The sequence below is a fragment of the Guillardia theta genome (assembly GCF_000315625.1).
Source record: "Guillardia theta CCMP2712 unplaced genomic scaffold GUITHscaffold_129, whole genome shotgun sequence".
Classification (NCBI taxonomy): domain Eukaryota; class Cryptophyceae; order Pyrenomonadales; family Geminigeraceae; genus Guillardia; species Guillardia theta.
In genome coordinates, this window is record NW_005434545.1 from 118,966 (window position 1) to 144,656 (window position 25,691).

At 51.6% G+C, this 25,691-nt stretch overlaps 10 protein-coding genes across 10 annotated transcripts; 5 read left to right on the forward strand and 5 right to left on the reverse strand.

Annotated features, from left to right (window-relative positions):
• Positions 1–963: 963 nt before the first annotated feature.
• Positions 964–5,162, forward strand: GUITHDRAFT_166030 (hypothetical protein; the record flags this gene model as incomplete). Its single annotated transcript, XM_005822220.1, has 24 exons — positions 964–1,390; positions 1,430–1,489; positions 1,533–1,616; positions 1,682–1,758; positions 1,791–1,847; positions 1,918–1,966; positions 2,137–2,252; positions 2,361–2,540; positions 2,770–2,872; positions 3,049–3,177; positions 3,219–3,377; positions 3,432–3,547; positions 3,603–3,659; positions 3,712–3,765; positions 3,818–3,885; positions 3,936–3,954; positions 4,138–4,191; positions 4,235–4,291; positions 4,342–4,397; positions 4,574–4,634; positions 4,687–4,731; positions 4,777–4,817; positions 4,924–4,970; positions 5,023–5,162. 24 exons carry the CDS (start codon positions 964–966, stop codon positions 5,097–5,099), a joined length of 2,193 nt encoding a protein of 730 aa, XP_005822277.1. The 3' UTR covers positions 5,100–5,162.
• A 554-nt stretch (positions 5,163–5,716) lies between these two features.
• Positions 5,717–6,211, forward strand: GUITHDRAFT_118532 (hypothetical protein; the record flags this gene model as incomplete). Its single annotated transcript, XM_005822221.1, has 4 exons — positions 5,717–5,826; positions 5,871–5,984; positions 6,035–6,137; positions 6,185–6,211. 4 exons carry the CDS (start codon positions 5,717–5,719, stop codon positions 6,209–6,211), a joined length of 354 nt encoding a protein of 117 aa, XP_005822278.1.
• A 165-nt stretch (positions 6,212–6,376) lies between these two features.
• GUITHDRAFT_146604 (hypothetical protein) lies at positions 6,377–7,987 on the reverse strand (the record flags this gene model as incomplete). Its single annotated transcript, XM_005822222.1, has 11 exons — positions 6,377–6,451; positions 6,502–6,562; positions 6,637–6,689; positions 6,752–6,796; positions 6,852–6,970; positions 7,019–7,079; positions 7,141–7,202; positions 7,251–7,329; positions 7,389–7,580; positions 7,631–7,811; positions 7,872–7,987. The coding sequence occupies 11 exons, from the start codon at positions 7,985–7,987 to the stop codon at positions 6,377–6,379; spliced, it is 1,044 nt and encodes a 347-aa protein (XP_005822279.1).
• Positions 7,988–8,801: 814 nt separating this feature from the next.
• GUITHDRAFT_118534 (hypothetical protein) lies at positions 8,802–10,214 on the forward strand (the record flags this gene model as incomplete). Its single annotated transcript, XM_005822223.1, has 8 exons — positions 8,802–9,008; positions 9,067–9,101; positions 9,149–9,212; positions 9,505–9,605; positions 9,722–9,866; positions 9,912–9,958; positions 10,025–10,087; positions 10,139–10,214. The coding sequence occupies 8 exons, from the start codon at positions 8,802–8,804 to the stop codon at positions 10,212–10,214; spliced, it is 738 nt and encodes a 245-aa protein (XP_005822280.1).
• A 130-nt stretch (positions 10,215–10,344) lies between these two features.
• RPL23Ae (large subunit ribosomal protein L23Ae, cytoplasmic) lies at positions 10,345–11,546 on the reverse strand. The gene is made up of 3 exons (XM_005822224.1): positions 11,513–11,546; positions 10,672–10,862; positions 10,345–10,621 (listed from the first exon to the last, which is right to left on the reverse strand). The coding sequence occupies exons 1-3, from the start codon at positions 11,537–11,539 to the stop codon at positions 10,384–10,386; spliced, it is 456 nt and encodes a 151-aa protein (XP_005822281.1). The 5' UTR covers positions 11,540–11,546; the 3' UTR covers positions 10,345–10,383.
• A 278-nt stretch (positions 11,547–11,824) lies between these two features.
• Positions 11,825–15,569, forward strand: GUITHDRAFT_146606 (hypothetical protein; the record flags this gene model as incomplete). The annotated part of the gene is made up of 12 exons (XM_005822225.1): positions 11,825–11,897; positions 11,923–13,097; positions 13,154–13,278; positions 13,329–13,513; positions 13,557–13,813; positions 13,934–14,251; positions 14,314–14,394; positions 14,453–14,494; positions 14,543–14,629; positions 14,721–14,807; positions 14,930–15,152; positions 15,211–15,569. The coding sequence occupies 12 exons, from the start codon at positions 11,825–11,827 to the stop codon at positions 15,567–15,569; spliced, it is 3,012 nt and encodes a 1,003-aa protein (XP_005822282.1).
• Positions 15,570–15,761: 192 nt separating this feature from the next.
• GUITHDRAFT_79942 (hypothetical protein) lies at positions 15,762–16,253 on the reverse strand (the record flags this gene model as incomplete). The annotated part of the gene is made up of 3 exons (XM_005822226.1): positions 15,762–15,983; positions 16,036–16,093; positions 16,144–16,253. The coding sequence occupies 3 exons, from the start codon at positions 16,251–16,253 to the stop codon at positions 15,762–15,764; spliced, it is 390 nt and encodes a 129-aa protein (XP_005822283.1).
• A 1,851-nt stretch (positions 16,254–18,104) lies between these two features.
• Positions 18,105–19,714, forward strand: GUITHDRAFT_160203 (hypothetical protein; the record flags this gene model as incomplete). Its single annotated transcript, XM_005822227.1, has 9 exons — positions 18,105–18,182; positions 18,232–18,539; positions 18,596–18,682; positions 18,732–18,914; positions 18,960–18,995; positions 19,048–19,146; positions 19,192–19,299; positions 19,346–19,437; positions 19,488–19,714. The coding sequence occupies 9 exons, from the start codon at positions 18,105–18,107 to the stop codon at positions 19,676–19,678; spliced, it is 1,182 nt and encodes a 393-aa protein (XP_005822284.1). The 3' UTR covers positions 19,679–19,714.
• Positions 19,713–21,801, reverse strand: GUITHDRAFT_97880 (hypothetical protein). Its single transcript, XM_005822228.1, has 6 exons — positions 21,483–21,801; positions 21,321–21,337; positions 20,495–21,148; positions 20,283–20,444; positions 20,156–20,236; positions 19,713–19,936 (listed from the first exon to the last, which is right to left on the reverse strand). Exons 1-6 carry the CDS (start codon positions 21,661–21,663, stop codon positions 19,760–19,762), a joined length of 1,272 nt encoding a protein of 423 aa, XP_005822285.1. The 5' UTR covers positions 21,664–21,801; the 3' UTR covers positions 19,713–19,759.
• Positions 21,802–23,750: 1,949 nt separating this feature from the next.
• On the reverse strand, positions 23,751–25,542 carry GUITHDRAFT_118540 (hypothetical protein; the record flags this gene model as incomplete). Its single annotated transcript, XM_005822229.1, has 15 exons — positions 23,751–23,779; positions 23,822–23,880; positions 23,929–23,972; positions 24,027–24,065; positions 24,112–24,165; positions 24,219–24,299; positions 24,346–24,395; positions 24,441–24,519; positions 24,569–24,603; positions 24,654–24,761; positions 24,806–24,852; positions 24,902–25,011; positions 25,058–25,123; positions 25,176–25,268; positions 25,417–25,542. The coding sequence occupies 15 exons, from the start codon at positions 25,540–25,542 to the stop codon at positions 23,751–23,753; spliced, it is 1,020 nt and encodes a 339-aa protein (XP_005822286.1).
• Between the last annotated feature and the right edge of the window lie 149 nt (positions 25,543–25,691).

A 25,691-nucleotide genomic window follows, 5' to 3' on the forward strand; every position in this document is an offset into this window, starting at 1 on the left:
TTCTCATCAGAAATTTTCAAGCCCCTCATCTCCCCTCAGTCCCATCTCAAGACGTTATGAATTATGGGGTGGGTGGTAACAGCTCAAGTCCGATAGGTACCCCCAATTTGTCCTTTCCAATGATGGGTACTTTTGGGATTGTGTTGGGGTGCCTGCCTCCAAAGGGAGGGTCATGGTGGAGGCGGGGGGGAAATGGGGGGTGGGGGTGCAAGGGGAGGCGGGGGGCCATTTGGTGGTGCGGCAGCATGGCGGAGGGTTGGAGCAGAGAATGGCGCTAGGGACGGAGGAACGAGTTTGTGTGTGGAGAAGAGTACAGTGAGGTAGCTCAAGAGGTAGGTGATAAGGGTGAAGCGAGAAGAAACAACGAGGAGGAGAGCATGTGGAAGGTGGAGAGGAGGGAAAAGTGAACTAGAGGGAGTACGGGGTAAAAAGTCGCAAGGAGGGAGGAAGGTTTGTAGTTGGGAGGCAGGACGAGAAGAGCTGTAGAGGGATACGATATCTGAGGATAAATGAGTAGGTAGTGAAATGGGTGGGAAGAATGAAATCGGTGCAGAGGGCAAAGAATGAAAGATTTAACGGACATTCGCGTTTAGACGAATTAATGTTTGAGTAGAGACAGCAATAAGAGAGAACGACAGGCGAAATCATGGACTAAGACGAGCCATATGCTGCAAAGTGCTACTGCCTCCTAGACGTGGTGATATCACATAACATAAGTAGAGGGCGGATCGAAATAATCAGGGATATCTTCAAAAATACGATTGAGGGCTTCAGCATGTGGAGTACGAATGGGTAAATGAAATTGCCGTAAGATGCAAGATGAATAGGTAGAAGCATATGAATAGAGACGAGAAGAAAAGCAAACACGAGAAACAGGGTATGAAGACATCCGACAAGCTCTGACATCACAGCAGGAGTGCTGATTCGAGCTGAACAATGAAATAATCGGTGTGGTTGACGCAAATGGAGCAACCAAAAAGGGCTCACCCCCGAGGACGTGTCAAACCGAACCTTGCTCTGCTTGGCAAGAAGGTGTTTGTCACTCCGACAGACAAGTCCAGCCAGAACGAAACCGCTGCCGATGAGTCTCCATTGCCGGAGAACTCCAACGAGGGCGAACAGAACGTAAGCCTACCAATATCTTGCAACACAGAGTGCACTCAAGCATCGAGCCCAAAGTCAGTTCAGGAATCTGTGAATGGGGAGAAGGGCGATCTCCATCAAAGCCCTGACCCCAAGGAGTCGGACGTTCATAGTGCACGTAGCACCCAAACTGCCGATGCTCCATCGGGTGCCGGCAACGCCCAGCAACAAGTATCAGAAAGGTCTGGCTCACAAGTCCATTCAGACGGTGCTGAGAATGCAGCCAGTAGCGGTATGGTCTTTGCCTGTAAGGTCTGCCTCCGTTGGTGTGAACGTGAACTTGCAGCCAATGGTGCCAATGACGCCCAAGGCGGGTCGGAGGCAGAGAGTTCAGCGACGAGCCAAGGTGACTCTTGTTGTCTTGTCTCGATCTCATCTCAACATCCTAGCGAAACGTGCGCATCCTCGAGGGCGAGTAGCGCCAAAGATCGGAAGCAAAGTCTTCTCAGCTCCATCGGCCAGCAAAGCAGCAGGTGTGTACCAGCGCCGGTAGCTGATTGACCCCTCACATCCTCCTCCCTGCTTTCTGTTGTTTCAGAACCACCCGAATCTCCGACAAGGGCTGAGACGAGTGAGACGCAGCTGGAAGTGGTGATCCTCTTGCGGATTCACCGGGTGAAGCAGACCAGTTGACTTTCCTTGACCAGCCCACACCAACCGCCAATGAGGAGTCAGCTCCAGCTGCTGATCACGGAGAGCCCGAGGTAAGCGATCAAGGCTTTCTTCTATGAGCCTCTGCCAACCCTCTCTCAGCAAATGACACAGGTTGACCAGGTCAGCTCAAGTCCAGCTGCCCAAGTTGAGGCTGGATCTAATCAGTCAGGTACTCGCGTTGTCAACTTTACGATTCGGATCTGACGTGCATTGCATCTTTGCAGAAGCAAAGAAAAGCCGAGCTCATCCTCGAGGAAAGTAAGAAGATGTGCATGGATGTGCCTTCTCTGAACCGTCGATCTTTATCCGTGAACTTGGTTAAACTATCTCTTGTTGTAGAGCCGTTCCAAAAGTGTTCAAGTCAAATGCGAAATCTGCTCAAGACGCTGAAAAATCAAGAGAGAAAGTCCCTAGCACAGATCAACAATTACCGTCAACGAATGAAGGCGAATCAGGTTGTCAGTTGATCTCGATTGTGTCGAAATTAGGATACTGCATATCGTGTTTTGCTTCTCTGTTATGTCCTGGTTTCTGGAGTGTGTGTAACTTTTGTATTTAAGTAGCTGCTGAAGGCTCTGAAAGAGATACGGTTGCAACAACAAGAGAAGAAGAAACAATCTCGTCAGCAAGAGGGCGAGATCCAGCTCAGTCATCGCGACAAACAGCTTCGTCATCAGCTGCACGAAACTCGGCTGGAGAGGGGGAGGAACAGTCCTTTGAATTGGACGCCTTGGCTTCCGCAGGTACGAGAGACACTTGATCGTGAAGTGAAAGCCATTCATTTCATTCTTCCTATCCTTATCGTTTCTTTCCTTGCCACAGCGAGCGCTCAGTTGAAGGAGATAAGTTCCTCAGCCCGTCGATCTCAGGAGGGCGCCAGGCCTTCTTCCTTGCCTCAAGACAACCAACAGCAAGACGAGGATCCGTAGCTGCTCCTCTTAGAGACTGGCCGTTGCTCATCGTGAGATGCAGGACGTGTGCATCGGAGGAAACGACGAGGACAAGGCGGGCTCCAAAGAGAAATCGAAACTCAACGGCAGCTGGAGATGTTCCCAGCTCGCTTGCATCGGGACAAGTGAGTTTGACCATGAGGGGCCTCCGGCGATGGTTTGACAGGCTGGTTTCGATAGAGGGACGAGTCTGAACCTCGCACTGAAGTCTCGCCGTCTGGCACAGCACAAAACAGTCCAGCTGAGAAACCAGGTGGGCAGAACGAGCAGATTGGAAGGGAGGGGTGATATTGTCAAGCAGGCCGGAAGAAGAAGTCGAATAAGAAGAAAGCTGCAGCAGAATCACACAATGGGGACGGAGACACACAAAACGATTCAACAACGGGCAATGAGGGTGCAAGTGTGAATGGCAAGGCAGCAGAAGGAGGAGGTTGAGAACCGATTTCATGACGTCCTCTTGACAAGTCGCAGCAGGAAAGAAGCGAAAGGCCTCGGCCAAGGGCAAAGGCGTCTCCTCTGAAAGCAACGACCCCAACGCAGAACCAGCCTCAGCTGTGCAGCCTCAGTCACCCACAGCAGACTCTACCTCAGGCAGCACGAGCAAGAATGTCAACGGGGGCAGGAAGTCAGGTGGTCTCGTTCCTCCTGCTAGGGGATCTTGACGTGCTCACTCCGCCATGGCAGAGAAACCTCGGAACTCGCGACCTCCTTCCACCCCCGAGAAGTCGGTGGAGCAGCGGACGATCCGCGAGCTCATGCGTGACCCTTCCTACGGCATGCCCATGTCGGCTGAGGGGCAGGTCGCCCATGCCTTGTGTTGGGCCTCGTGCCCGGTGGCTCTGACTGCACATGCAGGCCAGGGCAGAGAAACGGAGGAAACGAACTGGAGAACCGAACCAGCCGACGAGCTTTGTACGTGATTGAAGCAGACCACGAGGAACCCTGACGCGTCTGAACTTGACAGGAAAACGACGCGCCGGAGTCCCAAGTCGACAACTCAAGTGTCATGGCCCCGCAGGTGCGCCTCTCCTCCCCCCCTTGTCGCCGCCCGGTCACGTGACCTGCTGCAGGTCCGGACGGTCGGGGGGCGCATAGTGATCGATGACAGCAGCTTGACGATCAGCAATGCGACTGAGAGGTGAAGTATCTTGTTCCATTCTCGTCTCCTGGTCTCATGCTCTGCTGCAGCAATCTCGACATGTCAGATGTACGATTTGACTGACCTTCCTCTCTCTTACATCAGCCTGCGCCCTTGTCCCTCACCTGCTTGTTCTTTTCTTTCCTCTCCTCCCTCTCTCCTCCTCTCTCCCCCTCTCTCCCCCTCTCTCCCCCTCTCTCTGCCTCTTCAACTCTCTCGTTCCTACTAGCGCCTCGTTCACTGCAGCAACAGATCGTTCTTGACCAGAGCGGTCGCGGAACCAACGCCTGGAGCAAGAAGAGGAAGGTGGGAGCTCCAGGTTTCGCTCTCCATGCTCACTCGTCGTCAGCATTGCGACCGTTGGACGGCAGAAGAAACCGAAAGATTTTACGTCGGGCTCAGAAAAGTAGATCTTCTTCCCTGCGAGGTGCTGGCCACTCACACTCTGCTCCTCAGTTCGGCCTCGACTTCCAGCTGATCGCCTCGTGGATGGGAGATCGGCGAAACGACAGGCAAGGAGGAGGAGGAGAAGAGGAGGTGGAGGAGGAGGTGGAGGAGGAGGAGGAGGAGGAGGTGGTGGTGGTGGTGGTGGAGGAGGAGGAGGAGAAGGAGGTGGTGGTGGTGGTGGAGGAGGAGGTGGTGGTGTTGTTGTGGTGGTGGTGGTTTTGTGGTGGTAACAGAACCACAGGAGACACGTGAGGAACAAGTTCAAGAAGGAGGAGCGACTCAACCTCGCTAGGATAAACCAGGTGAGACCTCTCCACGTCTTCAGCTCCTTCCTGCCCCTTACCTGCCCTCAAGGCTATCGCAAACCGCATGCCCGTCAACGACGAGGACTGGAGGAAGGTGCGTCATAGGAGAGTCTCAGTCCGCCTTGTGAGACTAGTCCAGGTGAAAGGACTCGGACCGGAGACGCTCGGACAGAACTCCAAGTGGGTGGAGGAGGAGGAGGAGGAGGAGGAGGAGGAGGAGGAGGAGGAGGAGGAGAGACTTGAGACGAGGGAGGATAGCAGCATCATGCTTACAGCCGGCTTCCAGGATTCCGGCGCAAACGCCAGGAGCAGAGGAGGCTGCAGGTCTTCCAGGTATACGCACATGCTGAGGGCTGTTTATCATGCTCATCCATGTTCGAATCAGGAACGCCGAACGCTATGGAGCACGAGAGCGGAAGCGACTTGCCTGAAGACGATGCCAACGAGAGCGACGACTATTGAGAGGAGGAGCGACCTGTGTACTTGTAGAATACTATACCGTAACTAAACACCAGCTGCAAGCCGTTCAATGTGTAAAGCTTTCCGGTGACGGTGTGGCCCCCTGCAGAAACTTGAAAGCCAGCTAACTTGCCAGAAACTTAGAGTCGGCCATGGCGCGGCCGCCCCGCCCGCGCTGCATGATGGGTCTGCCTTCAGTGTGAGTGCCAGGGCCCTGCGGCGGCGGGCTGACTCAGTTATGATCATCCTTGTTGGGCGGCCCGGGCTGGCACTCCGATGGCAGCGGCCGGGCCCCGGTTCGGGGCCCTGCTTGCGCCGGGCCCCGACCTGGTGGGGCTCCCTGGTGCCCGACTGGTGCCCGACTCACTGGCCCGACACCGTAAAGGATGAGTGGGGATGGGGGACGCATAAGTATACTGGAAAGAATGGTGGCGTGATGGCGGGGAGGGAGGGGGGCGAGCGGGGAGAGGAGGATCTTTCTTCTCTTCCTCTTGTCTTGTGGAGCACAGACGACGAGTCTGAAGAGAACTCGGTAGAGAACGAGCACGAGGAAGCAGCACGAGAGTTCAGCAGAACTTTTTCTTCCCTCCTGCCCTCCAGCAAGCTAGGATTCGTCACCTATGTGGTCCGGGGAAGGGACGGGGAAGGATACTCAGCGCGAAGGGGTCAGCTCACAGAGGATTGCAGAATTATTCCGCTCCATGGCAAGTATGAGAGTTCGAGCACAAGGGTGGATGGCTCAGACAGGATACCACGAGCAATTCGAAGTAGCAGTGTGGATAAGATCTCGACTCTGTACGACTTTGATGTCTCAATCAGCCTCGAGCAGTGGCTTTCTCTGGTCAAGCAGGAGAGCAGTAGGAAGGCTCCTCTTTCCAGGAACTGGCAGTGAGTCACGTAGACACGCTGCGTGCAAGAGTTGAAACTCGTTCATGTAGGTCACTTCCGATCGACGAGCTGAGGCAGCTAGCGCTCGAGCGAGGGATGGGAGAGGACTCCAAGGAAGCGGAGCGAATCAAGTTAGTGAAGTTCTTGCGTGAGGTATCTGCATCCAACGCCGAGGTTTCATCGAACTGACTTTATTGCAGTGGGACCGCGAGTACAGAGTCCGCTGATGCCTGCTGGTCGTTAGATCCGCGGGTTCAAGAAGTCAGGGATTGGAATGCGAATCCTGCGCGCCATGTAAGAATGTATCCATAAAGACACAGACATCTCGTCACTGGAATCCGTTGGTGAACAACTTGTGTGCGATATCCAGCGCCTGGCAGGGGTGGACTGGGTCAAGTTCTACCAACCCCGAGAATGGCAGCAACCTTCAAGGCCCAAGGGCGCGCTTTCTCCCAGAACTCCAGGATCTGCGTGTTCCTCTCACTCTCAACCCCCTCTCCTTCCTCGCAGCAGTAACCTTGTTCTTCATCTTCTCATGCGCCTTGGCTGGAGGGAGAGGCTTCTTTGCAGTAACGTACCTGCCCCGTGGTGTCAGGGTTGTGGGTGATCTCGTTCAGCAGGAAGCAACGAGGCAACCACAGGCTCTCCCTACCAGGTTCGCTTCACATTGAAATCGTCGCGCGGAGATGTTCCATTCGGGCTGACCTGGGAGGGGGTTGGAATTTCAGCCTTCACAATATCGAAGAGCGGGAGGTATTCTGAGTCACATAGCTCAGATCCCATCCTTCTGCGATCTCTGGATTGCCGAGCTCCTACGAGAAGGTGAACGAGACAAGTCGAGGGAAAAGCTCCAACTCAGCAGTACACCTGTTCAGCTACGTCTGTCCAGCCCCAAGTCTCCAAGAATCGTGCTGGGGAGTCAGTTCCCCATTGCCAACGGCTCCCATTCGTTGCCGCCGCTGCACTCACAGCACTCAACCCGATCCCTTGCGCAAACATGTCAAGACCAGACATCTTGTACGATCGCAACTTACGGGACCCGGGTGCTGTTACGTTGGAAATCTGGGTCATGATCCTCTGCACATCGTCTTCTACCTGTTGGCACCACGTGCATCAGAAGATAGGGGGCAGGACATTTGCGGGAGGTTCAACTCACAAAGTAGTAGAGAAATCCTTCGAGTAGGAAACACGATGGGTATTGTGACTGGAAGCCGTATCCTGCCGTGACTCTAGTCAGACGGACCTCAGCTCGTAAAGGGCCCTCACTCTTCAATACGCTCATCCAGTCCTCAACCATGACGTCAACGCCGATACGGAAAGTGAGCGGGAGCTTCATGCTTCGGGCCTTCAAGTACCAACGCACGTGACAAGTCAAGTTGAGTCGTTCAACATGGCTGTGGTCACCATGTGAGAGTCCATCCCGGCTCGTCTCAAGATGCTGTTCTTCTTGTTGATGATCTCGGGGAGGTCAAGCTCCCAGATCGTCAGCCGCTGCCCGTCCATCAGCTCTCTTGGCGTCGAGGGTGGAACCTCCGCCCAACGGAAATCCCGACCCCGCAAAGCCCTCGCATCAAACCCGGCGCCGATCAACACAACCTGTTGGTGTCATGTGATGCGACAGTAGAGAAGCAGCTGTAACCTCTTACCTGCTTGATTCCAAGCTCATGTACTGCTTCGAAGATCAACTTATCAAAGAATTTCGTCCGAACGGCAATGCGTGCAAGCTTTGGGGGTTCTAGTTTGACAGTTTCCTCAAGCTTCGAAGGACACGTATCTCTTGCAAACAGAGCTGCGTAGGGATCGTCGATAAAGGACTGATTCACCAAACTAACAATGCAACCACCATCAGACGCAAGGATACGGAGCTTTCTCAGAATCAATCTTTACCTCACTGCTGCTCTGTATGCAGCTATGGAGCCCGCTGTTGCTGTGATGTTCAATCCAGTGTCCTCCAAGTACCTATCTGCTCCCTTCCATGCCCTCCCTGCTGATGGTTCGGCCATGGTGGAACTTCCGCCCCTTAGAGCCTTGAGTGCATACTGTGCTTGCAAACAGGAGCCCGCAGGAGCATCGCAGTTCACTGTTCCTACACCGAGAAAGACAAGGAGGAGGAGATGTTGCGGCCATGAGCTCTTGCTTGCTCTATATTCTTCTCTCCCTCTTCTCACCATGTCGCCTCCTCCGTTCCCCGCCATGCCGACAGGATCTGGCAGGAAAGTAGACCGGGCGCCCGAACGTCAGTGGAAAGGCAGCAAAAATATATGGTACATAATGTAATATAAGTTATATACTGTCCTGGTCCATGTCCAATTTAATTTGCTGAGGCGGTTTCCCCTTCTTCCTCGCTCATTCTTTTAGTCAGCGCACTGAAAAATGGTGACCAGGTAGCTCGCCCATGCCCTCGTCCTCCTGTCATGCTTCTACCCCCCTTCCTCTGTCCTTGCCGTCCTCGACATCCTTCTCTTCTGCGCCTTCATCTCTCCCCTCCTCCTGCGTTCTCCTCCTCTCTGAGTTTCCTTGGTTTCGTCGTTTGTTCTGGCGTGCAGGCTGTGACCTCTCTATCGTCTGGTATGATGATGGGAGGGATGAAAGGGAGGACGGACGAGAGGGCATGAAATATTTCATGTCATGCGATGTTGGACTAGAAGTGAGGGGGAGATGGAGAGAGGAGACACAGACACAGGCACAGGCACAGGGAAAAAGTGGATCGAATCAGATCGCGTTCTAGCTGACAGCTCTTCGTGTAGGTGTGGAAGAGACAGCTCCGGAGACTGTGATCGGATGAAGATGAAAGCAAGATGAGGAGCTAATAACGAAATGTCGAGCAACCCATCAGATCCCTTCACACTGTGGCTGTCCAAGCTGGACAGCATGTCATCAGACTTGCAAACTGAGCAGAGAGAAGTTGGGCTTGCTGGGTCAGGCATGGACAACCTCAAGTCATGGTTCACCGACTCGATGCCGGCACAACTGACCAACAAGCATCATTCGGATGGAGATCTGATAAAATCACTGCAAAAGCTGGTGAGACCTTTGTGATGATGAAGAGAAGTTTGTGACTTGGGTGCACTGAACGGCGTAGACGGCGCGAACCTTCGATCCTGTGGAGCCGATGTCGTGCTTCCATCCTCCTTCCATCTTCTGCTGACGCGCTCCTTCAACAGGAAATCGAATAGCAACAGCTGGCCCTGGCCATCTCAACAAGATCACGACGCCAGAGAACAGCCTGTAATTGCACGTGTCACCGAGTATCATGAGCTGAAATTTTGAAGTTGCTGGCCAAACTCAAGCCGAGTGGTCCGCCGAAAACTCTTTGCAGGTTCAAAAGAGGAGGAGGATTGGTGTGCCTTGTTATCGTTGAGCTCGCTATGCAACAGAGATCTGCCCAAGAAAACTTCCAATCCTTACGCTCACAGCGTGCTGCGCACTCCTTCCGCCGTGGCCATGGCTTCGAGAATAGAGGCCGAGGAAAGGATTCGTTCCCTTGAGATCTTCGTCTGCCTCATTTTCCTCTCTCCAGGTCTTTGTCGAGCAGCCCAACTCTTGGCGCACGCCTGATCCTACCCCTCGCTATTCAGCTCGAGAGCATCGCAGCGAGGAGGTGCTGAAGACTTCAAGGAGGTGAGCGAAGGGGAAGGAGTGAGAGGTTGCAGAGGATAGACAAGGATCAACGACGGGAGGAGCGCGGGAGTGCATCAGTGTAGCGTTTCGCTGTCATGGTTGACTGTGCTGGACAGTTTGCACAGTGCTTTCAACTCCAAACTCAATTCCAGGGACGATATTACCATCCTGTCCGGAGAAAGATTTGTAGAGAGTTTGGATCTCCCCAAGTCAGCCAGATCTCCGAGCAAGTCTGTAGATCTCGAAGGCATCAAGAATCAGGTTTTCATCGTCCACTCGACGCCGAGTCAATTGACATCATTTCAGGTTAGGAAGCTCTCGTCGCACTTGTCTCCTCAAACGCGATCTTATGAGTGAGTCAATCATGAGTGGATGAGTTTTACATACTGTTGTGCTGACTTCGCATGGTGCGCTTCAAGAAACGGTCCCATGACACCATCATCCCAACAGCAACTCTGCCGAGACATCACGCCAGGAATGAGGTGAACTAACTGTCATCGCCGCTTTGATGTTGATTCAAGCTTGCAACTTAGGAACGGGGAGCTGTGGCATCAAGACCTTCAAAAACGACTGGAGAATCTCCTCTCACCCCTCAACTCATGGAAATGACCGCATGAGTCCATATTCTTTCACTTTACATTTCTTTTCTGTAAAACAACAAAATATCCCCTCTGAGACATTTGTATGCGAAAACCTCAAACACTGCTCATATGTCGCTCGCTCGCAAAATCAAAACATACATGGACGCCTTTCCAAGTTTTATTTTCAAAAAATTGGCTTAGATGATTCCAATCTTGTTGGCAACATCGAGAGCATCAAAATCCTGTGTCAAGCGCACATATGCCTTCTTGACCCCGTCCGGTCGTACAAGAGTGTTAACCTTGGAGCAGGAAATATCGTACATCTTTTTAACTGCTTGAGAGATCTGGCGCTTATTGGCACGGACATCGGTGATGAAGACAAGGGTGTTGTTGTCTTCGATCTTCTTCATCGCAGACTCAGTAGTTAGAGGGTACCTGCATCTCCGTCACACAGACCACCTCCTCTCCCTCTCCTCCTCTCTCACTTAATAATCTGGAATTGGTCGAGCTTGTTAGCCTTGGGGGCAGACTTGCGCAAGTACTTGGGGGCCCTGGGCTTCTTGAGGGTCTTGGGGCGGTGGAAGGTGGTGTTCCTCCTCACTTTCGTGGGCTTCTTTGACCTGAGCCCCTCCTTGACAGCCTTCGCGGCCTTGGTGGCTTTGGCAGCTGGGGCACCCTGAACCAATCAAAGTCAAAGAGCGCAATGCTGAAAATCTTCCTTTCACACACGCATGAATGAATGATTAGAGCAACCGTACCAGAAGTCACAACCAACTCATAGAACACTGAATGATCATGGCCAAGTTTCAAACAGAACCCTTGTTGCACCCTTAGAAACGAATCCAACGAGCAACGCTCACGAGCTCATCGCAATCAAGAAACGCATGAACGGTACAGATTTTTGCAGAAACCACATTTTCCTTACATCTTAGCACCACATCTCAGCACCATTCCATCACTTTGCCTCACTTCTTCATTCAATGCTCATCAGGATCCCGTGCAAATTGACATCCCCCATGCAAGTCCCAGTTCATCAAACGAATTTCTTCTCTTCCTCTCTCAAGTTTGGCAAGCGCATCAGAAACAATGCATGCCTTAGAAACACCTCATGAACTTTTCGAGCAACATTCATACTCTCATCCCTCATCTTCACCCACATCCTTCAATCTTCCTCATGCATTCCCCCAGTCTGGCTTCACTCCTCCTCAACAACACACTCAACAACCTGGCAGATGACTCTCTCAACGCTCGCTCCATCTACTTCCTATGTCACCTCTCCAAGCTTTGGCCATAGCCCTCTCTCTCCCTTTCGCCATCCTCCCTCACCTTGGCGGTCGCAGGCTTCTTGGGCATGGCGCTTGTGAAGAGCACGAGGGCACGAGAGAAAAAAAAGCGAGAGAAACGTTACAAATGTAACCACCAGCGTTAAATTTTGTAACTGCTTTCGGGGCCAGGGGCGGGCCCGGGCGATTACAACGTTGCTCGCTTTTATGCCTTGTGAGGGTAGGTTTGGAAAATTCTTCAGTAAATTTGTAATTATTGAAAAATATTTGAAATTATTTTCAGGACCCGGCCTTGTTTGTGAGTTTGTGAGGATTTCTTGACTGGCCTTGAGACCCCCTTGAAGTTTGCCCTGCCATGTTGCCAAAGCCCACGGCACGAGCAGCAAGCGGGAGTAGCGGCAGAGAGTGGCAGCAGCAGCACAAGGACTGTATGTGCATGAGACGACCAGGCAGATAAGGACACTGAAGAGATCACAGCATACGCGAGCATGAAGGACCTTCACGCAAAGCTGCTCAAGGAGTTCAGAAGCTTCGCTCGCTTGTCTTCCTGGCCTTTGCGTCAAACTCTGGCATGCGGGCTCTCATGCTTGATCAACCTTGAGGGGGACAACAAAATTTTTGGTGCGAAAATTTTCGCACCTCTAGTATCTCTTGTATGCATCACTCCACACCTTGGTTCGACTCTCAAGACATGCGAGATGGCCGTGCTAGGTCTGGTCGTGGCAGCAATCCTGGGGTTCCCCATGGCTTTTATCATCACGCCGAACCTGCTCGTGCTTCATGTTCTCCTGACAGTCTCCAGCATCCTGATCCTCCTGCCCTCTCTGAATCCCTTGACAGCGAAACTGGCTTTGGTCATCCTCACTGTGCTTTTGACCTCTGCACGAGAGGATGAATCTAGCCTGCAGAGGCAGTGCTGCGGTTCCCCGCTGCAGGATCTCGCATCAGCTGCTGCAGGTCTGCTGGCTGCGTTGGTGGTAGCTCTGCTCCCTCTCCCAGGAAGCCGGGCCCGCAACATCGCTGAGAGCACTATGGCGGAGGCTGAAACGAATGCGGCAAATGCAGCAGCCCTGCTTTGCCATTCCATTGGAGCAGGAAGGAGCAAGAGGGCGATCCTCGCAGCGCATGCACAGATTCTGATCGTTAAGTCTGTGCGATGCCAAGAGAGGGTCAGGATGCTCCTGCCAGATGTCTCATGGGAACTGCACTTGTTCGCACTGCTGCGCTTTCCTGACCGCTTGTTCTACTCGAGCATGGAAGAGCCGAGCCATCTGATCGACCACATTGCCAAGCGCCTGGAGCAACTGTCTCGAGTCGATGCTGCTCTCTTTGGCATCCTGCGATGCCTCAACAACGACAACTACGAGGACTCGGTCGTAGCTTCCTGGTCCACCATCCAGCGATCCGACTCCATGGAGCTCCAGAGCGACTTTATCACCCAGCGGAACTGGGACGGATGGGAGCACATTGCAGCCGTCAAGGCTCTGCACATCAGCGTGCAGACACAGCTGGAGGTGCTGCGCACTGGCATCGTCGACGCCACTGAGAACTTGGGGCAAGTTTTCAGCGAGTTGGCGGTGGTGAGGGGCTACGAGAACAGGTTGAAGATCATCGCAGACCTGGAGCAGGTGACGCCTCTTGTTGTAAGTTCCTCCTGTCGTCCTGCTCGCTGACCCCGTCGCAGGCTGTCAAGCTCCTCGACAGGGCCACTTACGACGCGAGGAAAAAGGCCTTCTACAGCAGTGGGAACGATCACACCGAGCAAGCGATCGCGGCGCTCGGGCCCCCGACCTCTCGACTTTTTCTCCTGTACCCTTGTGCTCTGCACCTGCTGCCTCAGGTTGAACCTGCCCTTCCAGGTTCTGCATCATGGAGGTGGGAAAGATCTGGACGGACATCTCTCCACCTGTGCGAGCTCCCAAGAGCCTCATCAGCGATCGAATTCGCTCCATGTGGATTGACTTCAGCCGTTCTCGAATCCTCTACGTCTTCAAACTCACCCTGGCCATCAACTTAGCGCTGGCTGCAGGAATATACTGCACAGGTGATGTTGTCTCCCCTCCTCCATCTCTGTCTCATCCCCGCAGGCTCGGGCATGTGGGCGGCGGTGGCCGTATGCATGGTAGGGCCTCGATCCCTCATGGAGGTCGGAGGAAGCTTTCGCGCTGCGAAGCTGCGTTTGAGTGGAACAGGAGGAGGAGCGATCTTTGCTGCCGTCGTGATGATCCTCGTTCAGTCTGTAACTCTGGAGATTGGCCACTTCCTCCTCATCCTCCCTTGGGTCTTCGTCATGGGCTATCTCCGCCACAACGTGTCCATTGCGTATGGAGCTTTTATAGCCCAGGTGAACCCATGAGCTCCCAACTGTCCTGCCCTCCAACTCCTTCGCTCTCTCACCTCCCCTTGGCCTGTTCCTCTCGCTCCCGCTCGAACTCTTCTCAATTCTAACCAGCTGAGTTCACAGGTGACTCCCTTTCTCATGATGCAGAACTCGCTGATCAGCTACACGAGCGTTGAGAGCTGGGTGTACCGCAGAATCTCTCAGAACTTCTTGGGTGTTATCATCTACATCGCCATCGAGGTTCTCATCAAACCTGTTCGCGCCCTGTCCATCTTTGAGGTGCAACTCGGAAAGAACTTGAGAAACATTGCGTCTGCCATCGACACCATCATGCACGAGAACTTGGGGGCTCTTTGCTGCGAGTGCAGGTCGAGTTATGCGCAGAAAGCCTCCTCGCTGCTCTCTTCCTTGTATCAGGGGATGAAGATGCAGAAGAATCTGGTAAGACACACAGATTCTGCCCCTCCCATGTCCTCGCTGACGCCAGCTGTTTGCTCGGCAAGATGTTTGAGGTCTACGATGAGCCCAGCTGGTTGATGAGCAGCGCTATCCCTCCTCGGGCGGTGGAGACTTTCTTGGAGAAGGTTGCGGACACATCTGTACGTTGCCTGCCTTCTCACTCCTCCTCTCCTTCTGCTGCAGAGCATAGAAAGTGTCGACCGACTGCTAGGAATCATGCAAATGGTACGCAAGCTTCATGTCAACGTCGGGCTGACTCCTTGCTTGCTACAGGTCCTCTCCAACTGGACGCGCGAATGCGCTGATAGCCCCGAAGACATGGCTCAATTCCTTTTTCCGCTCAAGGACCCACTGCTGAAGGTGAACCTCTTTCCCCCCCTTCTCCCTTCCGTGCTCCTTCCCTCAAACTCCTTCTCTCTTACCTCGCCCCTGAGTCATTTTCTCCTCGCAGCTCAAATCCATTATGGTCGCCTGGTACGAGTCCCTCGCTGAGCGTGCAGAGAGTCACACGCACGACTCCCGCAACGAGCTCAAAGCGGTCAGACTCTGCCCTCTCATCCTGCTACCTCCATCTCCGTCAGCTCTCTGCTACCTCCCCCTCATTCTTCCTTCTTCCTCGTCCCTCGTTCAACCTCCTCCCCCTCGTGACATCACACGCAGATCGAGATCTCCTCGCAGGTCCATGCATGCGTGACAGCGCTGGAGAAGCAGCACGCTTCTGCCTGTGCGAAGATCATCAAGAGCATTCGGAGCGAGAAGAGCGGATCGAGCGAGGGCAGCGAGGGAAGCTCCTCTATCAGGGACAAGGTCCCCACTAACGACACAATCCTCCCACTGAGCGCCATCCTCTACTGCACGCGAGCTCTCTCCAAAGTCTCGGAAGGTGACGCATGCTCCACTGCCCCTCAGGCCTCTGCTTGTCTGACTTGTGCTGCTGCTAGAGGTCGCATTCGGCATGCGAGAGCTCTCCATCTCCGTCAACCCGGACTTCTCGATCCTAAAGGATCATCACAACATTCAGAGAGGCAACCTGGCCGAGGAAGTGGCGAACACCCTCGCCGACGCCAACGGCGAGATCTCCTCCACCACGTTGGCAACGTCGAGGATCTCCTTCGAGCTGGGGTTTGTCAACGGGAATCACTCGCTGACTGACTTGAGGGGCATGGAGGCTGACCCCCTCGTACGAGGGTCCAACTTGCGAGACTCGAACGAAATCGCTCTCGAAGTCTCCCCCGACAGGTCTCAAGGGGAATCCGAGCAGGAGTATGTCCTCTGCCGCCGCTGCCAGAAGAGAATATGAAGGCAGAGCGCATCAGGCCTCAACGGGACGAGCATGAATACAATGAGTCATAGCGTTTCTTTCCGTGGTGTCAGAATTTGAGTACCAGACTCGTGGGTGGACGAGAAGAAAAGAGACACCCACGCTCCTCATGTGTTTCACAGGCATGAAGTCCAACAGCAACAAGTTTAGTGTTCACAGGAAGGCTGAGCTTTATCCGTAGTTGAGTCGAAAGATGTCGTTGAGGACCCAGAATCCCCCACCTCCTGGGAGGGGCATGAGGACGAAGGTCTGGCTATACTTGAGAGGAGGACGATCTTCTGCCTCCCCTTCTACTTTGAGGTTGCCGCAAACATGTACCAGAACACCATCGCCTGCGGTCGGGTGAGAGTCCATGCTGGTGACCTGGTGAGCGACTTGCTGGAAGGGCAGAGACTGTAGCAAGCGCAGATCAGCGACTTGAGAGCAGGAGAGATCGCACAGGCACCGTGAGCTTGTTCAGAATATTGGCCTGTCCTTGAATCTTCTCTCCCTCCCACGACAACCTACGATGCTCACTCAAACATCGTCCTTCACGCAACGACATTCAAATTACATCGACTGATCCTGATACAAGCTGCCCAATCCAGCTCTGTTGGTATCGAATGCCTGGTAATAATGGGCTACAAAAGCCTTCCCAACAGTTTCAAACTGGGGCTCAGCCATCTATTTAGAAGATATTCGTGTCAGAACGCAAGAGTAACATCGAGGCAGGTCTGAATATGACCAACACATCTGTGCTGCTACTCAACCTCGCAGTCAGTTCACTTGTCTCAAATTCCGAAAGAGGAAACAAACAAGAACTATGATTGATAGAACAACAAAAAAACGTGGAGACGATGTTTGCACAATGTGATCGTCTCAATCTAGATTCCATTGATCACTACCCTTTCCATCCATCGGGTTGGATGAGCGGATTATTAGTTGAAGCATGCGAGACATGTTCATCACATGGAGTTTGAGCTAACACAGCAATAGTCCGTACACAAGAATGGGAAAATATAACACCTTGTAACAGATTTAAGAAGGAGCAGCAAAAATCATCCCAAACATTCTGGTCAGATTACACAACCCCCTTCGTCACGACCACGCTGCAAGCCCCCCGTCTCCTGCTTCTAAACCTCCTCGTTCCCAATTCACAATCAGCATCAGCCTTCTTTTACTGCTTTTTCCTCGTCCTCACACATTTTCGGCATGATCCATCGCCTCCTCGTCCTCCTCGTCCTCTTGTTGTCTAGCGATCCCGCCATGGCACGCGGCGAAAGTTCTGGAGAGGTAACAAGTACCCCACCACCTCTACTACCCCCACCCTCTCTGCCTGTTGCCACCCCCTTTTCCATCTACACAGTCCTAGGTCCAAAGACATACCCGGGTCCTAGAATCCGTGTTAGGATGAATGCCTCACCCCAACCAGATATCGATCAAGATATTTGAGGGGGTAGGGTAGACAGTCTGAGGACCCGTAGTTCGGTCAGATCTGGAAGGGGGTGATGATGGAAATTTGAAAATTCAAAATTTAGGTGTATTTTAAACCAAAGTTACTGGGATACTTGCCGAATGTCTTCATGAAAATTTGGAAATAAAATGGGAGAATTGTTCAAATTCCAAATTTCTTCAAACAGTTCTGCTTTTTGAGATTTTGACCCAAAGATCCAAATTCAGCTTTTATGAAACCGAATTGATATTTTGAAAATTATAAAGAAGATTTCAAAATCGGATAGGAACTTGGTCCGAGGGAGAAATGCCGGACGTCGGTAAGCGGAAGAGGAGGAGGAGGAGAGGAGGAAGAGGAGGAGGAGGAGAGGAGGAAGAGGAGGAGGAGGAGGGCAAGGAGGAGGAGGAGGAGAATACATCTCTAGAGGGAAGAATGGATGGCAGGAGGGACAGCGAAGCTGTCATAGACATGTTTTTGGTTGGGCCTCACAGGCACAATGCTTTGTGCAAAATCAAAACTTCTCGTTGCAAGTGAATTACAATGCAATGGTTGAGTTTCGTGTTAGCTGTGAAGCTAAGTTTCCATCATGTTGGTCTCCTGCGATTTTACACTTGTTATAATGCATCTGCCTTGCTTTTGCTCCTTCCTCCAAGTGTTGCTGCCATGGTTTTGTTTTGCTTTGCCTTTTCTTTTTCTCTCTTTGTTCACCCCGGAGGCTTCTCTCTTTGCTCCTGATTCCTCAATACTCACTCCTGTGTTTTCGTTTTTGATCGACGTGTCATTTGCATCCGTGCAATTCTTGGTTGCTGTTGGCTGTGTGTGTTTGTGTTGGCCAAGCTGATCGTGTTGTTGTCAAAGCAGCTGCCATCTCAAACAATCACGAACAAGACGAATCGAAGCAAGAGCCTTCGCAGCCATCTCAAGATGCTGCGGGAACGAATCACACAGATTCTGTGAACAAGGATGATTCCAACGAAAGCAACCTTACTACCTCCGTCGAATTTCGAAATGGCTCGAGCGAATCACTGGAGAAAGAGGCCGAGATAAATATACAAGAAGGCAAAGATCAAGAACAACCAAAAATGCTTGACAAGCTGTACAACTGCACGTACCCAAAGCCTGACATTTTAAGTGATGAAACGCCTCACTACTGCTCGCAGGTGGAAGAATGGTACCGTTCAAACAGCGAGAATAGTTGAGAGAAGGCAGAATAAAGATGGAACATGGGAATACTATTTGCATTACGAAGATTATGATAGACGCCTTGATGAATGGGTTCCGTCCGATCGCGTGGGAGAAGAAGTCGTGAAGCAACGAACGAACGATGACCATCGCTCATCGCTGGATTCTGTTCAGAAGATGACCCGAACCCAGAAACGAAAATTTGATGAAATCAATACCACTCTACCTGGCGACGTTGACCCAACAACAGCAGCCCTGGAGCATGAGCGAGAACAAGCAACGAAGGTCAAGAACATTCAGGAGATTGAAATGGGAATGTATGAAATGGATACATGGTAAAAGTCCAATCGAGCGCTGTCAAATATCTCTGATGTTGCTCTTGTTCATTCAGGTATTATTCTCCATACCCTGAGGAATTCAGCAAATGCTCAAAGCTATACCTATGCGAGTTTTGCCTCAAATACTTTCGGAAAGCGAAGTAGAGAGAATCGAAAACCTGAATTTCACACACTTAATTGTTTTTGCAGGACACTCGATAGGCATAAAGCCAAGTGTGAGTGGCGACATCCTCCAGGAGATGAAATTTACCGTGATGGCAACATCTCCATGTTTGAAGTCGATGGGAAGAAAGCAAAAATTTATTGTCAAAGTTTATGTCTGTTATCCAAACTTTTTCTCGATCACAAAACTTTGTATTACGACGTCGACCCGTGAGTTTGAGCGTTTTTTTGGTTTCGAAGTGACTCTTTCTTCAGTTTCTACTTTTACGTCATGACTGAAGTGGACAGTCGGTATGTTCCCTTTGGACTGATTTCCATAAACATGAGATGACCTCCGTTGCAGCGGATGTCATGTGGTGGGTTACTTCTCCAAGGAGAAGGAGTCACCAGACGATCACAACCTTGCTTGTATCATGGTCCTTCCTCCTCACCAGAGAAAACGGCAATTTTGTTGGGATCTGTGCATGTGCTGGCTGATTGCCCACAGGTATGGACGATTCCTCATCTCCTTTTCCTATGAACTCTCGAAGAGAGAGGGCAAGGTTGGCACCCCCGAACGCCCTCTCTCAGACTTGGGATTGCTCAGCTACAGGAGGTGAGAGTGTGATGTCTTGAGTTCACAGGGTGTTGATGGGATGCAGTTACTGGAAATCTGTGCTTTTGGACGTCTTGTCGAAACGGAGAGGAAATCTCAGTGTGAAAGACATTTCACAGATGACTGCGTTTAAGCCAGGTTCCCCTCATGATGTTCATGTGGCCCTTTTGCTGATCTCTCCCCTGCAGATGACATCATCACTACTCTTCAGAGCATGGGGTTGATCAAGTACTGGAAGGGGCAGCATCTGATATCAGTATCGCCGAAAGTGATCGAAGAACATCTCTCCAAGCAAGCCAAAGACCACTTGGCGTTCGATGAAACTAAATTGAACTGGATTCCGCCACAGAAGGAATCCTCCGCGAAGAAGACAAGATAGTCTGCCAAGTGCTGTAGAATACAAGCTTTCCAACTGAGATTTTCATGAGGTCTTTTATTCTTGAACGTTTTTCCTACTGCCTTACTGGTGAGCGCACTGTACTCGCTGTCCTCCACGCATGTCTTCATCGTCATCCTCGTCATAAGCACCAGATCGACCGTGCCCAGTTCCCTTGCCAAGGTTCTGGATGTCGGCGTCATGCATGACAACCTCCTCGGCTTCGTTGTGTGGAGGAACTCCTTGAGCTGGCGGCAAAGCCTGAAGAATGGTCAGATAATCAGCGTCCAAGGTTTGCCAGAGGAGAGGGGAATGAGTTTTGCGGTGTCTATTTCGTCCATGCTTTTCATTGTGTTCGAGCACGGTCAGAGAACACCTTTGTCTCAGCAGATATGATAAAATTCCCATAACACAATAGCGCTTGCGTTCAGGAGGACAGTTCTGCTTGATACAAGAATGCACGAAATACACGCAACTTACCCCGATCAGAGCTTTGACGTCTTCAGGTGCGATGCTTCCGTTCTCAGGGAACTCGATCTCGAACTTAACGTAAAGCTTGCCCTGTGCTATCGAGTCAGAACGAACATGTCTTCGTCCACTTGCCGACCTTCACGAAAGGATTCTTATGCATGGGCATGCCTTCATCTTCAATAGTCTTAACATCGCCAGGACGGATCAGCTCGCCCTCTTTCGTCTTCACAATAAGCTTTCTCTTGTCAAGATGCTCAACGACGAAATGGCAGCCACAGAGAGCTTCAACAAGTTTGATCTGACCATGCAAGTCAAAAGCTCGTTGAGAGGAGGAAAACAATGTCATACTCTCTGTTGCATCAACAAGTCATCGCCCTTCCTAATGAACTTTGGATGCTCTTTCTGTTGTACAACGAAGACGACGTCGCCGGGCAACATTCCAGGCTTCTGATCCGCCTCACCCGCAAACGTGATCTTCTGGTTGTGCTTCATACCCTTGTCGATTTGGACCTCAAGCACTTTCTTCTCCTTGGTTGTCTTCTTTCCGCTACATTCTGTGCACTTGTCCTTGGGTTTGATGCTGGTGCCGGAACCTTCGCAATCCGGGCAGCGAGCTTGCATTTGCTGGATCATACCAGGAGCAATTTGTCTCACAACGAGCTTCACACCATGTCCATCACATGACTGGCAGGTTGTGTTAGCGTTGGGATTCTTGCTGCCAGATCCATTGCAAGCTGTGCAGATGATGTCCCTGGTGAGGGCAAGCTTCACGGTCTTTCCGTTGTAGAGGTTTTCCAGATCGACTTGGATCGGATGAACCAAATCCTCCCCTTTCTGCGGACCTCTCTGCCTTCTTCCGCCCCCTCCAAAAAATGCAGAGAAAATGTCGTGCGCATCGCCACCTCCTCCTCCACTCTCCACGGCTTCCTCGCCGCCTTCATCGTACAGCTTTCTCTTGTTCTCGTCGGAGAGGATCTCGTAAGCTCTGGTGATTTCCTTGAACTAGAAAGCATACATCGTCAAGAAGTACCAGTGACAGTTTCGTAAAAGAGAGAAAGGAGACACAGAGAGAACTAAAGATTTGTGCGCATCGGTTAGGAAGAGGAAAATATTTTGATTCAGGCATGAAATTGCAGGAGCACAAGGCTGTTCGACATTAATATTTCTTTCTCACCGTTGCTTCGTCTCCACCTAGAATCAAACGTCAATCGATCAAGCATGACAAGCATCTCACGATTAGAAAGAAAAAGAGCGACAAAGCACACGCATGCTTGAGAGAAATGGACAACAAAACAAGCATGCAAGAGCAGAGGTTCGGAGAGGCAAGTTCTGCTACCTTTGTCCGGATGGTGCTTGATAGCAAGCTTCTTGTAGGCTTTCTTGATCTCGGAGTCCGACGCGTTCGACTCGAGTCCGAGCACCTTGTAGAGCGAAGTGTTGTCCACCTTTTGTGAGCCTCTTCCAGCGCCACCAGGAAAGCCTCCTGGAAAGCCATCGAAGCCGCCGCCGAAGAACATGACGCTGAGGCTTCAGGAGATAACAAGAGAGTGGAACGAGTTCAGGAAGCAAGAGCTAGGAGGAGAGGAAGAAGAAGGGAGGAAGGACGAGCTGGCTCTGGAATGCAGGAGCGCAGTCGGCGGCGATGCAGGCTGCCTGATCGGCCAGCGGGTGGGGTGCTCAAGGCATACCAGGGGTACTTTTCTCGAGGTTTATGTGGGTGGTGGTTGATGCATGGGTGTTCGCAGGAGGGGTGGTCACTTGAAAGGCGGGAAAGTGTGCAGGAGTATGAAAAAAGAAAGTCTCCAGAGGGGTGGGGTAGTCTCAACTGACTTGAGGTGGGGTTATAGGGTACTCAAAGAAAATGGCGGGGTGGTTTCATGGATTTTCAGGGGTAGTTTATCATATGGGGTGGGGACAAACTAGGAATGTGAGAGGGATGGGCAATATAGACTTCAGAGTCATCGAGAGAAATGCAACCTAGGGGGGGTAAGGTAGACACCAGTTGGGTACTCAGTTGCTAAGAACATATGGGAGATCGATTCTAGAAGAGATCCTTCAAATATTTCATCACATGGTGAAAATTGCCAGGAAATAGGTGCTCATTCCTAGGTAGGGTATGTGGACCCTCGAACAAATGGGTTAATATATGGTACAAGGAGGGGTACAGTCGCGACATCACGTGCGAACAGCTAACGCAACGATGAGATTTTTGACCTCTCAAGAAACTAAAAAGGACGGGTAGTAATTTCATTTTGTTTCGTGCGACATTCCGTACATTCTCGAAGACTCTTGCAATGGACCCAGGGCCTCTCAGATATAGGGTGGGTCAATAGCTTTCCGAATGGACGTGGGGTAGGGTACCAAACTTAATTGTACATGGCCCAAGGACCCGTGATGGTACGTAGATAGGGTATATTATGAGGGACAGGTAGGGTGGTCAGGTGATTCAGGTGGTGGTGCAAACGATGGTGGGTAGTAATGGGAATTGGTGGGGTAGTGTGAGGAAGATGATGATTGCGTTCAGGAGGTGTAGGCATATAAGGGGAGCCACAGGGTAGTAGGGGTAGTCTAAACACGCGTTTGCGGTACAAAGGGTGGGTACTTTCTGGGGAGAAGGAGAGGTTGGTAAGTTGAACACCCTGTCAGGGGTCGATGACGGGTAGCTAAATCATGATGAAAGGTAGGGTGGGGTGGTTGAATCTTTGTCAACAACTGACTAGTACTCACTCAGTCTGACCCGGGAACTAGACCGGGCGGGCCGGGCCCGGTAATTTGGGGATGAGGGGGGACAGCCCCTACATCAAATACGAAGAGTCAGGATTGACTCTTCATATCGTCCGAATCGGTATGGCAGCGAGCGAGGGGAGATTGCGGGTAGAGCAGCAGAGATGGCGAGAAGGCTGCAGGCGGAGAGCGGAAACTAGAGCGGTTATAGAGATAGAAAGATATTTGGAGGCAGGACAGGGAGACGGTGGTGAAGTGGATGAGTTAGTTCAGATGTAGGTACCGATTTGAGACCTGTCCGTGAAGTTTGTCGTGATTCATGCCTCTTTGTCTTTATGCACTCATTCCAATTTTCTTTTGTTGAGATTGATTTTGGTATGAGAAATCAAATCTTGCATGGTTTCATTGCGTGTTTGAGTGTTGCAAAGGTTCGGACGTAAATACTGTACGATGTATTTCGATATTCCTAATAGAGTATCTTATATGAACATGCTTGTGCTGTATGACTCGGCAGTGTTTTTCGTTCTTTCGTACTTGTTATAAGTATTTGGCTGAGAAGCTTGCATCGACTGATTTTTTTTTGCCTATAGAGATGTTCACTCAGCTTCACCGCGACTCCTCTGAGTACAACAGCGTTGCTCCCTTCACCATGCCTTCCTACAAGTCGGTGATGAGCCAGTACAGCGCCTCCACCTCCACCTACGAGTCCAAGGCCCCCGTCGAGTTCTTGTAAGCTCCGCATTTGCAGTGTGACCTCGGAAGGATGTGCGAAGGAGTCTGGGAGATCTCTTCCAGCTGTTTGTGAATAAACTTTCAGTATCACTGAGGTTTTGTAGTTGTGTTGTTACATTTTGCTATTTACAAACACAGAATATGACATTCAGAAATGGTGAAACTTTAGCAGTGGTCCTGCAGTTCGTCAATGTGAAAATTTGCAAGCATCATGCTTACCTGTCGTTGTTTCGCATATCTCGATGTTCCCGTGCCCGATGACATCTCGCAAGTGAAACCTGTGCAACCTTCACTACCTGCGACCTTGAAGAGGATTCCACTTATACCGCATCCCGAGCGTCGAAAATCTCAACCTGATCTTTTCGATCTCCTGCGGATCGCAGGTTGATTAGTTCAGTGCTGTTGAGGGATCAAACGTAGATACCCTAACAAGCATCTCTGAAAAGCGTCTCTTCGAGATGACCTGCCTAATTGTCACTCCCTACAAAACGATCCTTTTGCCCTCTCACATTGAGAATTTCTCTTCGTCCCTGCATGATTTCGTTGAAAAAAGGCCCCATCCCCTTCGTTCAAATTGTTGTCAACCACAATGCGGAATCTTCGGGCAATGCCAAACCGGAAGAGCAAAGATGAAGGAAAGGTTGTCTCTTTGCACCAGTACGCCACAATCGGTGAGTATCCTCTGGGCTACCTTCACCTGCTTCGTGTTGAGAATGGGAACAGAGGAGTCCAGCGATCATCACGTCTTCATCGCTCCAGGTTTCTGAGGATCGCAGAGACGATCTGAAAGCATCTTCGACATCGTCAGAGAGCCATTCTTCTCTCCAAGACAGCAGACCCGGCACGTCGACAAGCTCCGGTGGAGCGAGCTTGAGGAAGTCTTGTAAATCAGATTGCATTATTGTTGGGTGGTGACACTGGAGAGGTTTGTTTGAGCATCGAAACAACGAAAGAGGCAACTAGGACCCGACTGATGACACATGCAACGAATCGGCTGAACACTTGAAGCTGTGGTCACCAACCTCGAGCAAGCAACAGTCCTGCTCTCTACCTTCTTCCACTCCTCTTTTTGGTCGATTCAGTTCTTCATCGTTCTTAGCTTCTATCTTCTTGCGCTTCGTTGAGCCTTGACTGCAAAGCTGGTCCGCGATGCGAAAAGCTGGACGAGGGCTATGAAGGAGCAAGGAGATGTCAAGGAGGCACCTGTGTCGATCTGTTTTTCTTCTCGAGATTCTGTACATCTAGAACGACTAGACAAGGGGCTTCAGACTCCGAACGGACCTGATTCCAAGTTCTCACCTCGCTTTCTTCCTGAACGTAAGGACTTCTTGCAGGAGGCGCAAATAGTCCGGAGTCTTCATGATCAGCTCATCGTTGGCGTATCCTATGAGCTTGAAAGTCCGGATATCCTGTCGGAATATCAGGAACCAGGAAATGTTGTGATAACAGTTTCACCCTCTTCTTGACAGCATTGTCCAGCTGCCGGTCGACTTCGGTTCGGCTCTTGACGATGGAGTAGATCTGATCATGCACATAGAGGTGAGGATAAGAGAACACCTCCACCCCCTTCCACCCGCAGAGACGGCACCTGCGAGACCAAGACCACAGGGTAGGCGCCCGCAACTGGGCACTTGGGATACTGTTGTCGCAACAGCTCGAACGCAACCTGAAAGCACGTCACATGTCGCATCCCATTGTACCAGCATCTCTCTTCTGCTCTATCAAGGGAGACGGTGACATCTTCTCTTTGTTGTCTAGGCGCGGGCAATGGCGGCCAACATACAACAGTGATCGTGGAGGTAAGCATGGCTCACCATGGCATCGTCTGGCAGCTCACTGAGTATGAGTCTGTTCTCCTCTTCGTCATCTTCCTTCTCGTCGTCCTCCGCCTTCCTCGCGCTCCCTTCGCCATTCCCGGATCTCCTCCTTCGTTTCAGCATTCGGAGCGATCTGAGAATCGCCCGATCATAGGGCGCGCGGCCCGCCGCCCGGCCCGGCCGGGGCCTGACTCGCGGCCGCCGTGGACTCGGACTCGGCCCGGGCCGTTACTAGTAGGCCCAGGGTTCCGGTGCGGCATCGTAGCACATCC

Excerpts from the sequence above, each read along its gene's own strand:
- RPL23Ae (XM_005822224.1), bottom strand. The coding sequence starts at position 11,539 with ATGCCCAAGAAGCCTGCGACCGCCAAG. Across the intron at positions 10,863-11,512 it reads AGAAGCCTGCGACCGCCAAG|GGTGCCCCAGCTGCCAAAGC; the intron begins GTGAGGGAGGAT and ends TGATTGGTTCAG. Across the intron at positions 10,622-10,671 it reads GACCAATTCCAGATTATTAA|GTACCCTCTAACTACTGAGT; the intron begins GTGAGAGAGGAG and ends ACGGAGATGCAG.
- GUITHDRAFT_97880 (XM_005822228.1), bottom strand. The coding sequence starts at position 21,663 with ATGTTCTTCGGCGGCGGCTTCGATGGCTTTCCAGGAGGCTTTCCTGGT. Across the intron at positions 20,445-20,494 it reads ACTTGTTGATGCAACAGAGA|ATCAAACTTGTTGAAGCTCT; the intron begins GTATGACATTGT and ends TTGCATGGTCAG. Across the intron at positions 20,237-20,282 it reads ATAAGAATCCTTTCGTGAAG|GGCAAGCTTTACGTTAAGTT; the intron begins GTCGGCAAGTGG and ends TCGATAGCACAG.